This window comes from Rhinoraja longicauda, chromosome 1 (genome assembly GCF_053455715.1).
Source record: "Rhinoraja longicauda isolate Sanriku21f chromosome 1, sRhiLon1.1, whole genome shotgun sequence".
NCBI lineage: Eukaryota > Metazoa > Chordata > Chondrichthyes > Rajiformes > Arhynchobatidae > Rhinoraja > Rhinoraja longicauda.
In genome coordinates, this window is record NC_135953.1 from 17,226,169 (window position 1) to 17,243,103 (window position 16,935).

Sequence of the window (16,935 nt, forward strand, 5' to 3'; positions counted from 1 at the left end):
TTTATGATGATTTCCCCCTTAAATTGATGGCCCCTGGCTGGAACACACCTGGGCCTTAACAGCAGGATAACACCGAAGGCATTGCCTGATGAAATCCTTCCGCCATTACCAACTTCTTAGTTAATCGTGTACCATGTTGCAAGGAGTGTCTTGCCTGTGTTCACCTATTATTGGCCATGCTCTGTCCTGCCCCTCCCTTTTTTTCAGCATTCTTTCCACCTCCTCCCCCTCCTCCCCTCGCTCCTCCCCCCCCCCCCCCCCCCAACTCCAGTCAGTCTGAAGAAGACTCCCGACCCGAAATGTCACCTTTCCATGTTCTCCAGAGATTCCACCTGACCCACTGATAAGTTCATAAATTCATAAGTTCCTTGAGCAGAATTAGGCCATTCGTTCATGGGGAGAACGTCTAAACTCCGTACAGACAGCACCTGTAGTTGGGATCGAACCCGGGTCTCGGGCCTTGTAAGTGCTGTAAGGTGGCAACTCTACTCCTTCGCCACCATGCCACCCTTAGTTTAGTTTAGACATACAGTGTGAGGCTTTAGAAACAGGCCCTTTGGCCCACCAAGTCCCATGCCGGCTATCGAGTTCCTTGTTATATTTTTTGAAGTAAACTAGAAAACATTGAAAACATAGAAAAATAGGTGCAGGAGTAGGTCATTCGGCCCTTCGAGCCATTCAATATGATCATGGCTGACCATCCAAAATCAATACCCCGTTCCTGCTTTTTCCCCATATCCCTTGATTCCTTTAGTCCTAAGAGCTAAATCTAACTCTCTCTTGAAAACATCCAGTGAATTGGCCTCCACTGCCTTCTGTGGCAGAGAATTCCACAGACTCACAACTCTCTGGGTGCAAATGTTTTTCCTCATCTCCGTCCTAAATGGCCTACCCATTATTCTTAAACTATGACCCCTGGTTCTGGACTCCCCCAACATCAGGAACATTGGGTATACTTTGACGCACAAACGTCCCCTTTTGGCCACTGCGTTAACCGCTCTCTCCCTGTCCCGCAGGTCCGCCACAGATTTCGGAGAGAGTGATCAACCGGCAGACAGTGAGGTTGGGACGGACGATGAAGCTGCCGTGTCCGGTGGAGGGAGATCCCCCTCCACTGACCATGTGGACGAAGGACGGCCGCACCATTCACAGCGGCTGGACCCGATTCCGAGTCCTCCGCCAGGGCCTGAAAATCAAAGAGGTGGAAGCGGAAGATGCTGGGACGTACATCTGTAAGGCCACCAACGGCTTTGGCAGCATCAACCTCAACTACACGCTCATCGTGATTAGTAAGTACCGAGTACAACAGGAATGTGCAGGAAGGAACTGCAGATGCTGGCTTTGCACCGAAGATAGACACAAAATGCTGGAGTAACTCGGCGGGACAGGCAGCATCAACGGAGAGAAGGAATGGAAGGGTCTCGACCCGAAACGTCACCCGTTCCTTCTCTCCAGAGATGCCGCTTGACCCGTTGAGTTACTCCAGCATTTCGTATCTATCTTCGGAGTGAAGCGGGAAGCCTCGTTGTTTTTCCTTTCTGCCTCATCTGATTTGGTTGTCCCCTTGTTAAGGGGGACGGAGGCATTCATTTTCCATCTGTATTTTCCAACTCGCCCGGTTCTGGACTTTGTTGCTGATTACTTGGCGAATGCTGCCAAAGTCAGCACGAAGTCCATTCGTCACCGACGGTTGGGAAAGCTGTCACCCGTTTGAGTAAGGTTATGCCACATGGCTTAAAATGGTCATTCTCCGCAGAGAGTTGAAGAAATGCCGAATGAGCTCGAGCAATAACAAAGTGCACTGTTCTACACCAATGAGTTACTGCTTCTCTAAGTTCGAGAGGAGGGGGGGGAGGGGGGGAGTACGTTTGCAAATTGCTCAGTATACAGACAAGCCATGTGTTCAATTGATAAATGGTTTTCATTTCTATTTTACCTTTGTTTCTCTCAGTATTTTTGTGTGTGATAACTCTGTACAAAGGCAAGGCAGATCTGGAACGCACATTATTAGTTTGTCTGGTCTGCAGTGTGGATTCGCTCCTTTTTGGATCACACCCACTTGTAACAGCCAAATCTTATCCTCATGGAATTTAACCAATTAAGGCCCTCAGGCTACGAGGTCAGAAGGCAAGTAAGCTGTCCGTAACTGGTGCAATCATCTCACTTGTTGGGCCCTTGATTTACTTTGACTCTTTGCCACTTGAATAAGTTCATAAGGTCATAGTGATAGGAGCAGAATTAGGCCATCTGGCCCATCAAGTCTATTCCGCTATTCAATCATGGCTGATCTATCTTTCCCTCCCAACCCCATTCTCCTGCCTTCTCCCCATAACCCCAAATCTACTGGGAGAAACTGGGAACCCGATACTAGTTAATTTAGCCAATATCTCCATGATGCTTCAAGATTCTGTTTGGAGCAACATTGCCATGCTTCTTGCAAAATAACAGAACCGGCCGAAAATACTTTTATTTTGTGATGCTTTTAGGGCAGTCTCTCTCGTTAGGGCTACTTAAATAATTGTTTGATTTATTCTTGAGCTCTGGGCATTGCTGGTGAGGTTGACTATTAATGCCCACTGCAATTGGACTTTGAAGTGTGCAGTTTGCTGGGCCATCAAGAGTTAATCACATTGTTGTGTGTCTGGGATCAGACGTTGACCAGAGTGAGTCAGGGTGGCTGAATAGACTGGGTGAACCAGGTAGTCTTTTACGGTAGACTTTAGACTTTAGTCTTTAGAGATACAGCGCGGAAACAGACCTTTCGGCCAACCGAGTCCCTGCCGACCAGCCATCACCCTGTCCATTAACTCTGTCCTACACCCTAGCGACAATTCTTTACAACTTAGCAAAGCCAATTAAACATACAAACCTGTATGTCTTTTGAGTGTGGGAGGAAACTGGAGCACCCGGAGAAAACCCATGCAGTCACAGGGAGAACGTGACTGCAAGAGATTGTTACTTACCAAAATGTAATCGGTGAAGGGTGGTGCAGCGGTAGAGTTGCTGCCTTACGGTGCCCGAGACCCGGGTTCGATCCTGACTCTGTGTGCAGTCTGCACAGAGTTTGTACATTCTCCCTGTGACCGCAAGGGTTTTTTTTGGGGGTGCTCCGGCTTCCTCCCACACTGCAAGTTTGTATTTTAATTGGCTTCTGTAAATTGTTCCTGGGGTGTAGTGTACGGTAGAACTAGTGTATGGGTGATCGTTGATAGGCGTTGACTCAGTGGGCCGAAGGGCCTGTTCCATGCTCGTATCTCTAAACGAAACTGAACTAAATTTAAATTTGATCCGAGCTTCTAAGAATGAGATGTGAGTTAATGTACTTTGGTTCATAAGTTGAGGCCTCTGAATTTATAGTCTATCACAATGCTAGAATATCCTCCTGGTCAGATGGCTGGGTAGTTGTGCGTCTGTCTCCTTGTTCTCTGTACTTTGGTCTCCCACATTAAGGGCTTCAACCATGGCGATGTTAAACTGGACACTCCCACACAGGGCAATGTTTATTTTTAAGCCCAGAGAATGACTGTGAAACATGAAGACACCTCAGTTTAACTCCCAGAAACACAAATCGCTGGGGTAACTGAATGAGTCGGGCAGCAACTCTGGAGGACACGGATAGGGAGACGTTTCGGGTTGGGACTTCCCTTAGAGTTCAATAGAGATTGAAGAAGGGTCATTAAATTTGTGAAAGGCATTGAAACTGCCAGGTTTCCACAGTGAAGGGCAATTTTAGGAAGCCCTGAGGCTGGATTGCAATTGCTCACCATCTGACTCAGTCCTAGGAGCTGTTTTTGACAAAACTCTGCTCAACGTTCAGCGAAAAACAAAAGGCTAAAATTGCCCTTCACTGTGGAAACTTGGCAGTTACAATGTCTTTCACGTATCGTGAACATGATATGGGGAAAGAAAGGCTGGAATTAAAGGGGAAATATTTGGTGGATATTTGAAATTCACCAGTTAAAGAACCAAAGCCACTAAAGGCTGTGGGGGCCAAGACAATGGATATTTTTAAGGCAGGGATTAATACATTCTTGATTAGTACGGGTGTCAGGGGTTATGGGGAGAAGGCAGAAGAATGGCGTTGAGAGAGAACGGTAGATCAGCCATGATTGAATGGCAGAGTAGACTTGATGGGCCGAATGACCTAATTCTGCTCTGATAACATAAACTTATGAACGTATAATTAGGTCATGGAAAATGCCATTTTCCATTGCATTTACAAATGAACAGTGTGGTGACATTGTCACCGGTGTTGTCAGAAATGCCTGAGTGCCACAATAAGCATTGTTAGCTTGCTGTCTCTATGACTTGCACCAAAGTACCGATAGAGAAATGAAGTGGGACTGTTTTTTTGGATTTTGCCATGGGAAAATGACCAGGATTACTCCCAGGTGTAAGAAAATAACTGCAGATGCTGGAACAAATCGAAGGTATTTATTCACAAAATGCTGGAGTAACTCAGCAGGTCAGGCAGCATCTCAGGAGAGAAAGAATGGGCGACGTTTCGGGTTGAAGAAGGGTCTCGACCCGAAACGTCGCCCATTCCTTCTCTCCTGAGATGCTGCCTGCCCTGCTGAGTTATTCCCGAAAGGATTACTCCCATAGTCTTTGCGTTCTGGAAGGCCAAGCTGCATCGTGATCAGAGAAGCTGATCTTATGGTCTTAACGAAATGGTGGATGTGTGGAACGAGCTGCCAGAGGAGGTAGTTGAGGCAGGGACTGTCCCAACGTTTAAGAAGCAGTTCAACATTGAAAAATGTTTAAGAAGCAGTTAAACTTTCAAACGTTGAAAGGACAGATTTGGAGGGATTGTTACATTTTCACCCAGAGAGTTGTGAATCTGTAGAATTCTCTGCCGCAGAAGGCAGTGGAGGCCAATTCACTGGATGTATTCAAGAGATAGTTGGATATAGCTCTTAGGGCTAATGGAATCAGGGGGTATGGGGAGAAAGCAGGAAAGCAGGAAATCCAGGGGTTGTAGCGACCATAGAGAATGGTCCGGGTCGTCGAACCCTCAGATTGGCCAGCGAGGTCACGTGTGAACGCGACCGTGGGGATTGGTCCAGAGAGCGACATCGCTGATTGGCCAGCGTGGTCATGTGCGCTTTTGGCGCCCGAAATGTTCAGTTCGGCGAAGTCTTCGAAGAAGACAGTAAGTTTTTGATGGTTGTCCTTTACCTTGTTGTTTAACCTTGTATTCGAATATTGCGGCTGCAATAAACTTCTTCTACAACCAACAAGTTTTCGGACTCGCCATATTGGTGACCCCGACGTGATCTGGACGATCACCGACTATGCAGGAACACGACGCCTCGTTGTTGATTGCCGCGCCTGGCACACCGGAGTTAAGCGCGGTAAGCGTTCACCTTCCGTTGTTTTGGACACATTCACCGCAATCTTGGTTTGTCCACACCGAAGCTCAATTTCATATAAAGAACATATCGGACGACTCGACGAAGTATTACTACCTCGTCAGCGCTCTATCACCGGAGACGACCACACGCGTGATGCGGTTCATCGTTAATCCGCCTGCGGAAAGCAAGTACGAGGCAATGAAGAAAGTGTTACTGCGAACCTTCGGGTTTAATAGGCATGATTGCGCTGCAAGACTTCTGCACCTACCGGACCTCGGAGATCGACGGCCGTCCGTTCTCATGGCCGAAATGATGATGCTAGCCGGTGAGCATACGGATTGCCTTATGTTCGAACAGGCATTCCGAGAGAAGCTTCCTGAGGATGTCCGACTGCTGCTCACGGATTGTTCTTTTAAGGACCCCGAAGCATATGCAGCGAAAGCGGACGCGCTCATAGCGGCTAAAAACAAGGCAAGCGGTTCGATCAACAAGGTCTCGACATCAGTGACCACGCCACAGCGACATCAAGATGGCGCCGCGTCTCCCGCCAGTTCTCCGAAAGCCCGCCAAAAAGATCCGCACAAGCGCGGCTGGTGCTATTATCACCTACGATGGGGTAGAGAATCCCGCAACTGCCGCTCACCTTGTACTTTCGCGGGAAATGCCTCGGCCGATCGTACATAGGGGCAGTTATGATTGGCCAGAACCGACGCCTCTACGTCCACGATCGATTCACGGACACAGAATTTTTGGTGGACACGGGAACCATCGTTAGTATAGTGCCGCCGACCGACCTCGAAACCAGAACGGGTAAGACAGGTCCCACCCTCATCGCGGTTAATGGCAGCCCCATTCGCCTTTCGGTATACGGAAGATGTCCCTTGTGTTAGGCCTCCGCACGTACGAATGGCCATTCATCATAGCAGACGTCAGACAAGCGATCCTGGGCGCAGATTTTGTCTGGGCTTTTTCACTGGTCCCTGATGTCCGCGGTAACGACCTCCGACCCTCCGCCGGCGAGGAGCCCGTCGCTCCGACAATCGCCTACCCGCCCAGCCCTACTGTCCAGGCCGTCGTCGCGGCCCCTGACTCGTATGCTGAGATCCTGGCGGAGTTTCCAGAGCTGCTCATCCAACGTTTTGACACGCCTTCGGCCAAGCATGGCGTGGTCCATCACATCCGCACCGAGGGCCCTCCCGTTTTCGCTCGGGCCAGGAGACTACCGCCAGACAAACTGGTGGTGGCACGGGCGGAATTTAGGAAGATGGAGGAAATGGGCATTGTCCGTCAGTCTGACAGCCCGTGGGCCTCGCCGTTGCATATGGTCTCCAAGGCATCTGGGGGGTGGAGACCATGTGGCGATTATCGGCGTCTCAATGCTGTCACCACGGCTGATCGCTACCCCATACCGCACCTACAGGACTTTTCGTCTGGGCTGGAAGGAGCGGTGGTGTTCTCCAAAATCGATTTGGTGCGAGGATACCACCAGATTCCGGTGCGTCCGGAGGATATACAGAAAACTGCAACGATTACTCCGTTCGGGTTGTTTGAATGGTTGCGTATGCCTTTCGGTTTAAAGAACGCGGCACAGGCTTTCCAATGACTGATGGACCGTGTGGGTCGGGGTTTACCCTTTTTGTTTATTTATTTAGACGACATCCTGGTCGCCAGCCCCTCAGTGCAGGAACACCAGGTCCACTTGCGGACTGTGTTCCAGCAGCTCCAAGACCACGGGCTCATTATCCAACCCTCCAAGTGTCAATTCGGCCTCCCTTCTCTTGATTTTCTAGGGCACAGAATTACCCCTGCCGGCGCCTCCCCTTTGCCCGAGAAGGTGGAGGCTATCCGGGCATTTCCCAGGCCCACCACAGTAAAAGGACTACAGGAGTTCGTAGGCATGGTTAACTTCTACCATAGGTTCGTTCCGGCAGCTGCGCGAGTCATGCGCCCGCTCTTCCAGTGCCTTGCGGGAAAACCGGTAGAGTTGATATGGTCCCCGGCCGCAGAGTCGGCTTTTACAGCAGCTAAGGCAGCATTAGCAGACGCCACCATGTTGGTCCACCCGAGCCCCTCCGCCCCCACGGCCCTGACGGTTGACGCCTCTGACGTGGCGGTGGGCGGGGTCTTGGAGCAGCAGGTCGGTGGCCGTTGGCAGCCCTTGGCGTTTTTCAGCCGGCAACTAAATTCGGCTGAGCTGAAGTATAGCGCATTTGACCGAGAGCTTCTGGCCCTCTATTTAGCTGTTCGTCATTTCAGGTATTTCCTTGAGGGCCGCCCATTTGTGGCCTTTACGGACCACAAACCATTAACATTTGCATTTTTCAAATTGTCTGACCCATGGTCGGCCCGCCAGCAGCGGCACCTGACTGCTATCTCCGAATTTACCACCGATGTCCGTCATGTCGCGGGTAAGCTTAATGCCGTTGCTGACGCCCTGTCTAGACCTGCTTTTTCCCCTATTTCGGCGGTGGACTGCGAGGTGGATCCCCAGGAGCTTGCGGAGGCACAGCTTCTAGCGGATACCGCTTCGGCATACCAGTCCACCACTTCGGGATTGAAGTTGGCTCAGGTAGCCTGCGGGTCGGAAGGCACGAAAGTCTGGTGTGATGTTTCCCCTCCCCGTCCCAGGCCGGTAGTACCGCCCTCCCTTCAGCGCCGGGTTTTTGATGCCATTCATGGGCTGGCGCACCCGTCCATCCGCTCCACCTCTGCTTTGGTAGCAGCTCGGTTTGTCTGGCATGGCCTACGGAAACAGGTAACGGGTTGGGCGCGTTCCTGCGTTCCCTGTCAGACCGCTAAAGTCCAGCGCCATGTCCAGCCCCCCGTACAGGAGTTCGAGGTCCCAGCAGTTCGTTTTTTCCACATCGACGTGGATTTAGTCGGGCCTTTGCCTTCCTCCCGGGGCTACACCCACCTCCTCACGGTGGTGGATCGGTTCACCCGGTGGCCAGAGGCTTTCCCATTGTCTGATATTTCGTCAGCGTCTTGTGCCAGGACTTTGGCCCTCCATTGGGTAGCTCGTTTCGGGGTCCCGGCAGTTATTACCACTGACAGGGGGCCGCAGTTCACTTCGTCCCTCTGGGCCGCGCTCGCAGAACTGTACGGTTCCAAGTTACAACCCACTACTGCATATCACCCCCAGGCAAATGGACTTGTAGAAAGGTTCCACCGTCAACTTAAGGCGTCCCTCAGTGCAAGGCTTGAAGGCCCGGACTGGGTAGACCAGCTCCCCTGGGTTCTTCTGGGCATCCGGACTGCTCCTAAGCTAGATCTCGGTGCGTCGTCCGCGGAGCTAGTATATGGCTCGACACTTCGAGTACCCGGAGATTTGTTTCCGGACCCTTCAGACCAGCTGCCTACAGTCCCATCAGTGTTAGCATCTCTCCGGGCACGGGTGGGTTCCCTGGCTCCAGTTCCGACTTCACGTCATGGGTGTCCCATGGTACATGAACCGCCTTCCCTGAAGGACTGTGAGTTTGTGTTTCTGCGAAAAGATTCCCATCGCGCCCCGTTGCAGAGGGTCTATCAAGGGCCGTTCCGGGTTTTGCGTAAGGGAACGGCTACCTTCACCTTAGACATGTGCGGCAAGAGTGAGCTCGTCTCGGTATCCCGGCTCAAACCTGCACACTTGGATCCGGATCAACCAGTCCTGGTCGGCCAAACCCCTAGGAGAGGCCGACCTCCGTTAGTTCCGCTCAGTCCAGGACCCCCCGTTCCGGCAGTTCCTCCAGGACCCCCCGTTCCGGCAGTTCCTCCAGGACCCCCCGTTCCGGCAGTTCCTCCAAGTCCGGAACCCCCGGCTCCTGTGGTTCAGGCTGCCACTCTCCGTACTCGTTATGGTCGCAAAATCCGGCTCCCTGCTAGGTTCCGTACCTTGGGTTCTGGGGGGGGTCATGTAGCGACCATAGATAATGGTCCGGGTCGTCGAACCCTCAGATTGGCCAGCGAGGTCACGTGTGAACGCGACCGTGGGGATTGGTCCAGAGAGCGACATCGCTGATTGGCCAGCGTGGTCATGTGCGCTTTTGGCGCCCGAAATGTTCAGTTCGGCGAAGTCTTCGAAGAAGACAGTAAGTTTTTGATGGTTGTCCTTTACCTTGTTGTTTAACCTTGTATTCGAATATTGCGGCTGCAATAAACTTCTTCTACAACCAACAAGTTTTCGGACTCGCCATAGGGTACTGATTTTGGATGATCAGCCAATTTTGGATCACTGATTTTGGATGATGGTGGCCCGGTGGCGCAGCGGTAGAGTTGGTGCCTTACAGCGAATGCAGCGCCGGAGACTCAGGTTCGATCCTGACTACGGGCGCCATCTGTACGGAGTTTGTACGTTCTCCCTGTGACCTGCGTGGGTTTTCTCCGAGATCTTCGGTTTCCTCCCACACTCCAAAGACGTGCAAGTATGTAGGTTAATTGCCTGGGCAAATGTAAAAATTGTCCCTAGTGTGTGTAGGATAGTGTTAATGTGCGGGGATCGCTGGGTGGTGCGGACCCGGTGGGCCGAAGGGCCTGTTTCCGCGCTGTATCTCTAAAAAAAAAACCAACTAAAAATCACATTGAATGGCAGTGCTGGCTCGAAGGGCTAAATGGCCTACTCCTGCACCTATTTTCTAAGTTTCTATGTTTCAATGGATATAGACCAAATGCGGGCAGGTGGGACTAATGTAGCTGGGACATGTTGGCCAGTGTGGGCATGTTGGGCCGAAGGGCCTGTTTCCATGCTGTATGACTCTATGACTCTACAGACAGGGCCCGTGGTCAGGAGGTGCAATGTTATGGAGAGGTGAGCAACAGTCATGTTGAAACAGGGAACCAACATTTCAAAACTGTAGTTGCCACAGGAGTAGTTATGAAATGATTAATAAAGAACAAATCTGTGCCTTAATCCCTCAATTAAAGTAATACCTTGTGGTTTACAACACAAAAAAAAATCATGTTCCATTAAATGAGGGCTTTTAGAAAATATGCTGTCAAAACAGGTTTGAATTACTTAAAATAGCTAATATCTGGGTCAATCTCAAATTCTGCCTACAAGATTTATTGTTCAACCTCGCCAATTAATTGTACTTGCAGAGATTACAGTCAATTCCCATCACCCACACCACCATTTTTAATTAAGTTCCACGAACCATGCATTGTAATAAATTTCTGCTCAGCGTAACAACCCCTAATCTAAGTGACTGTAATATACTCTGTTTGAGCTATTCCTTGAGGCTATGCTACCTGTAACCTTTTTTTGTTCTCGGTATTTGTTCCTGCTAAGTGCCTTGTTAACTTGTCTGATCTTCTGCTACTGAACAGACCAGACTGCCCTGGGATAGGTGGTATTTTATGTTCCAGCTGACTTAATTTTATTTACTGCTTGGTAATTGAGGGCAAATCCTTTTGGGTCAGAGTTGTTCTTGGGGAATATTTATAAATTTCAAAATCTCGTTTATTCCCCAGAGCCAGAGAAACCACAGAAGGCACCACCCCTGACCCTTGTAACACGGTGGTCTTATATTTCCAGCAAACACCACCTCTTATCTTTAGAACCATATAAGGCCTGCTAGTTTTGGAACTGACTTAGCACCATTTCGTCATTTACTGGACTCGTGTGTCACAGAAACTGGAACTAATCGAAAATGTACTTTAAACTAAAGAGCTTTCTGCAGTGTAGCCATCCAATATCAATAGTATAAGAAAATAACTGCAGATGCTGGTACAAATCGAAGGTATTTATTCACAAAATGCTGGAGTAACTCAGCAGGTCAGGCAGCATCTCAGGAGAGAAGGAATGGGTGACGTTTTGGGTCGAGACCCTTCTTCAAACTGCAAATTTCAATGATTTGTTGTGAAAATTCACCAAGTTTTCACTTCGGTTGCAGTTCTGGACTTGTCAAGTGATTGAACATGTTCCACATGTTGGTGAAATTGTCTGTAGATTTTCTTGTTTGTGAAATAAACAAGATGCTAACAGCAGTCTTTTTACAATCGGATGGATATTCGATTTCCTGACGGGCAGGCCCCAGGTGGTGAGAATTGGCAGCCACACCTCTTCCTCATTGATCCTCAACACAGGCACACCACAGGGCTGTGTGCTCAGTCCTCTCCTGTACTCCCTGTTCACGCACGACTGTACTGCTAAGCACAGCTCAAACAGCATCCTAAAGTTTGCTGACGACACGACCATCTTGGGCCTCATCACAGACAACAATGAGACGGCCATTTAGAACGGAGATGAGGAAGAACTTTTTCAGTCAGAGAGTGGTGAAGGTGTGGAATTCTCTGCCTCAGAAGGCAGTGGAGGCCAGTTCGTTGGATGCTTTCAAGAGAGAGCTGGATAGAGCTCTTAAGGCTAGCGGAGTGAGGGGGTATGGGGAGAAGGCAGGAACGGGGTACTGATTGAGAGTGATCAGCCATGATCGCATTGAATGGCGGTGCTGGCTCGAAGGGCTGAATGGCCTACTCCTGCACCTATTGTCTATTGTCTATTGTCTATTGCCTACAGAGAGGAGGTAAAGGCACTAAACAGCTGGTACCAGGAAAATAACCTCTCTCTCAATCTCAGCAAAACTAAAGAGATGATCGTTGACTACAGGAGACAGCAGGGGGAGTGGACACCTCCCCATCCACATCAGTGATGCTGAGGTTGAAAGGGTCAGCAGCTTTAAGTTCCTCGGTGTGCACATCACTGAGGACCTTTCCTGGACACTGCACACGGACACAATAACAAAGAAGGCCCACCAGCGGCTCTTTTTCCTGAGAAGACTGAGGAAGTTTGGCATGAACGCCAGCATCCTCACAAACTTCTGCAGATGCACCATCGAGAGCCTGCTAACGGGCTGCATTACAGTCTGGTACGGGAACTGTTCTGCCCACAGCCACAAATCACTACAGAGAGTGGTGAAGTCGGCACAGCACATCACTGGCAACTGTCTCCCGGCCATTCAGGACATTTTCAACCGGCGGTGCCTGCGAAAGGCACGCAGCATCATCAAGGACCACAGCCACCCAGCACGCAGGCTGTTCTCCTTGTTACCGTCAGGCAGACGATACAGGTGTATGGCTGTGCGTACCACCAGACTTAAGAACAGTTTCTACCATCAGGCCATCAGCCTTCTGAACTCATAAACACATTTCAATTCATATATGTTGATTATTTTTAATATTGTCTTTTTACCTATTTTTAATATTGTCTTTTTACCTTACTAATGTCATTTTTTATCTTATTTATCCTTGGAATATTACTGCTGAGGTGACCCGTTGTCTTGTCAAGTACATTTCATTGTACCGTTGACCCTGTGCCAACCTACATATGACAAATAAAAATTATTATTATTATTATTATTATTATTATTATTATTATTATTATTATTATTATTATTATTATTATTATTATTATTATTATTATGATTATGATTATGATTATGATTATGATTATGATTATGATTATGATTATGATTATGATTATGATTATGATTATGATTATGATTATGATTATGATTATTATTATTATTATTATTATTATTATTATTATGTTTATTATGTTTATTATGTTTAATATACTCTTTGCGCTCTTAATACGTATCTTTACCGCTCATGGCTGGCCATGGTTTAACTGCAAAAACTTTGGTCAAGTGGTTGATCTGCAAGTGAGGGGTTAGGCATGGCAGTGATGGGAGAAGCTGTAAACATCACTGGCTGGTAAACATCCTCATACAACCACGGTTTTTAGGTGGTGTCAATATATATATATATATATGTGTTTGTGTGTGTATGTGTATATACATGTGTTTGCCTACACACACACATATATACATATACACACACACACAAACACATATATAATTTAAAAAATATATATATCTATATACTATTAAAACTCAGATGTTGTGTATATATATATATATTCCACTGATGTCGGCTGAATACGGCAATTCCGGCAAAACGGTGAACCGTAGCGCCACGATTTTTGTACCGCCTTAATCAGCATGCGGTTCCCTGCTGGAAAATGATATTTTTATTTAATTCGGACGCATATTTTTTAAGTTACAGAGGTTTAAAAGTGCTGCCCCCCCTGATTTATCGAAGTTTTGACAGAAGGGGGCGCTGCGCTGCGGATTTATTCTTCATTGTGATGTCACAATGCCCCTGTGAGATGAACTCGAGCAGACCCCCCTTCCCCCCCCCCCCCCCGTGGTATTCAGCGTGTGACGTCACAATGCCCCTGTGCTACATTGTTGCGAAGAGCTGTCAAGTCAAGTCAATTTTATTTGTATAGCACATTTAAAAACAACCCACGTTGACCAAAGTGCTGTACATCTGATTAGGTACTAAGGGAAAAAATGAAACATACAGTACACGCAAACAGTTCACAGCGCCTCCTCAATGAGCCTCAGACGCTAGGGAGTAGAAATAGGTTTTGAGCCTGGACTTAAAGGAGTCGATGGAGGGGGCAGTTCTGATGGGGAGAGGGATGCTGTTCCACAGTCTAGGAGCTGCCACCGCAAAAGCGCGGTCACCCCTGAGCTTAAGACTGGAAGCTTAGTGACCGGAAATGTTGCGAAAAAAAAAACTGAGAGTGTGTCTGGGGGAGAGAGAATGGGGAGGGTCTGAGAATGGGGACTGGAGAGGGGGACAACAGGGGTCGTTGCGGAGGGGGCTTGGTGGTGGGGGAAAGAGGGGTACTGGGAAAAGGGGAGGTCCCCCTTCCCCCCTCAACCCCTTCCTCCCCCCCTCCTTCCCACCTCCATCCCCACTCCCTCACCCCCTCCTCCCCCTCTCCCCAACTCCCTCCCCCCTCCCTCCCCACCTCCTTCACCCCTCCCCCCCTAACCCCCCCCTCCCTCCTTCCCTCCCTCCCCCACTCCATCCCCCCCTCCCTCCACCCTTCCATCCCTCTCCCCCTCCCCCCTCCCTCCCCCCTCCCGGTTACAATGGAAACCCTACGAGGACGGGGACCAACGGGGAAAGAGGGGTACTGGGAAAAGGGGAGGTCCCCCTCCCTTCCCCCCTCCCCCCTCCCTCCCCCCTCCCTCCCCCTCCCCCTACCACCCTCCCTCCCCTCTCCCTCCCCCCCACGCCCCTCCACCCCCCTCCCCTACCCCCTTCCCCTCCTCCCTCCACACCTCCCTCCTCCCTCCCCTCCTCCCGGTTACAATGGAAACCCTACGAGGATGGGCCCAACGGGAAAGAGGGGTACTGGGAAAAGGGGAGGTCCCCCTCACTCCCCCCTTCCCCCCTCCCTTCCCCCTCCCTCCCCCACCCCCCTCCCTCCCCTTTTCCCCCCCTTCCCCCCTCCCCCCTCCCTCCCCCTCCCCTCTTCCCTCCCTCCCCTTCCCTCCCCCCACTCCCCTCCCGGTTACAATGGAAACCCTACGAGGACGGGCCCAACGGGGAAAGAGGGGTACTGGGAAAAGGGGAGGTCCCCCTACCCCCCTCCCTCCCCCCCTTCCCCCTCCCCTCCCTCCCCCTCCCCCTCCCCCCTTCCCCCTCCCCTCCCTCCCCCTCCCTCCCCCTCCCCCCCTACCCCCCTCCCTCCTCCCCCTTTCCCCTCCCATCCCCCCTCCCCTCCCCCCTCCCTCCCCCTCCCCTCCCCCTCCACACCTCCCTCCCCCTTCCCTCCCCCCCCACTCCCCTCCCAGTTACAATGGAAACCCTACGAGGACGGGCCCAACGGGAAAAGAGGGGGACTGGGAAAAGAGGAGGTCCCCCTCCCTCCCCCTTCCTCCCTCCCCCTTCCCCCCTCCCCTCCCCCTCCCCACCCTACCCCCCTCCCTCCCCTCTCCCTCCCCCCCTTCCCCCTCCCCTCCCCCCCTCCTCCTCCCTCCACACCTCCATCCTCCCTCCCTCCACACCTCCCTACTCCCTCCCTCCCCCTTCCCTCCCCCTTCCCTCCCTCCCCTCCTCCCGGTTACAATGGAAACCCTACGAGGACGGGCCCAACGGGGAAAGAGGGGTACTGGGAAAAGGGGAGGTCCCCCGCCCTCCCCACTTCCCCCCTCCCTCCCTCACCCTCCCCCCCTACCCCCTCCCTCCCCTCTCCCTCCCCCCTTCCCATCCCCCTCCCCTCACCCCTCCCCTCCCCCCTACCCCCCTCCCTCCCCTCTCCCTCCCCCTCCTCCCCCACTCCCCTCCCCCCCCTCCCCCTCCCCCTCCCCCCCTCCCCCTCCCCTCCCCCTCCCCTCCCCACCCCCTCCCCCTCCCCTCCCCACTAACACCTCCCTCCTCCCTCCTCCCTCCCTCCCCCTTCCCTCCCCCCCACTCCCCTCCCGGTTACAATGGAAACCCTACGAGGACGGGCCCAACGGGCCCACTTGGTCTAGTATATAATAACAGCTGTGTGTGCACTTGTGTATATATATATATATGATAAATTTGGTGAATTTTCGCAACAAATCATTGATATTGAATGGCTATAGTGCAGAAAGCTCTTTAGTTCAATGTACATTTTCGATATATATATATATATTATCTACATACACACAAACACACATATATATAAATTTTAAAATAAATAAATATAATAATAGCTGTGTGTATATGTATATATATATAAATATATATTATATATACATACACTCATATATATCTATACTTAAATTTATATGTGTGTATACACACACACACACACACATATATATGTATATATATATACACACACACACACACACACACACATATATACACACACACACACACACACACACACACACACACACACACACACACACACACACACATATATATATATAAATTTATATATATATTCAACATAGGTAACATATATATATATATATATAGATATTAATATAAATATATATGTATGGATATATATATATATAGTGTACACATGTTCCTGTGGTGTATGACTCTACGGATCTAATGATCCTTCTGGGTCAGGAGTCTGTATCTAAGGGCCATATGCTGAAAACAAAGGAAGTGATGTACTGAGATTTCTTCTCTCAGAAGGAGAAGAATCTTTGTAATTCTCTACCCTGGCCAGCTGTGTAGGGTCAGTCATTAAGCTCATTCGACACAATGACTGGTACGTTTCGTTCTGGATATTAAAGGGAATTGAGGGAAATGGGAATAGGAGAGGAAGGTGGTATTTGAGGTGGAAGGTCAACCATGATCTGGTTTAATGGTGGAGCAGGAGAGAGATCCAAATAACCAGCTCCAGCTGGTTTAGAGACTTTAGAGATACAGAGGAGAAAATGGTCCTTCGGCCCACCGAATCCGCGATCACCCCGTACACCAGCATTATCGAACACACAATTTCCAATTTACAGAAGCCAATTAACTTACAAACCTGCAAAACTGCATGTCTTTGGGATGTGGGAGGAAACTGGAGCACCCGGAAACAAAACCCTCGCGGTCAGTGGGAGAATGTACAAACTCCCCAGAATTAATTGTGAGTTTGATTTTAAGAACATAGAATGGTACAACACAGGAACAGGCCCTTCAGCCCACAATGTCAATGCCAAACATGACACCAAGTAAAACATAAACTGCTGGGGTGACTCAGTGGGTCAGGCAGCATCTTTGATGAAACATAATAGGTGACGTTTCGGGTCGGAGCCCTTCGTTCCGTTTC

The 16,935-nt window shown here is 50.0% G+C and overlaps 1 protein-coding gene across 3 annotated transcripts in view; it reads left to right on the plus strand.

Annotated features, from left to right (window-relative positions):
- Positions 1–16,935, plus strand: part of LOC144600647 (fibroblast growth factor receptor-like 1) — a 322,463-nt gene that overhangs the window by 141,462 nt on the left and 164,066 nt on the right. For all 3 annotated transcript variants that reach the window (XM_078412624.1, XM_078412537.1, XM_078412671.1), the window contains exon 3: positions 1,017–1,289. In XM_078412624.1, coding sequence (XP_078268750.1) covers positions 1,017–1,289 — 273 coding nt within the window. The remainder of the gene's footprint in view (positions 1–1,016; positions 1,290–16,935) is intronic.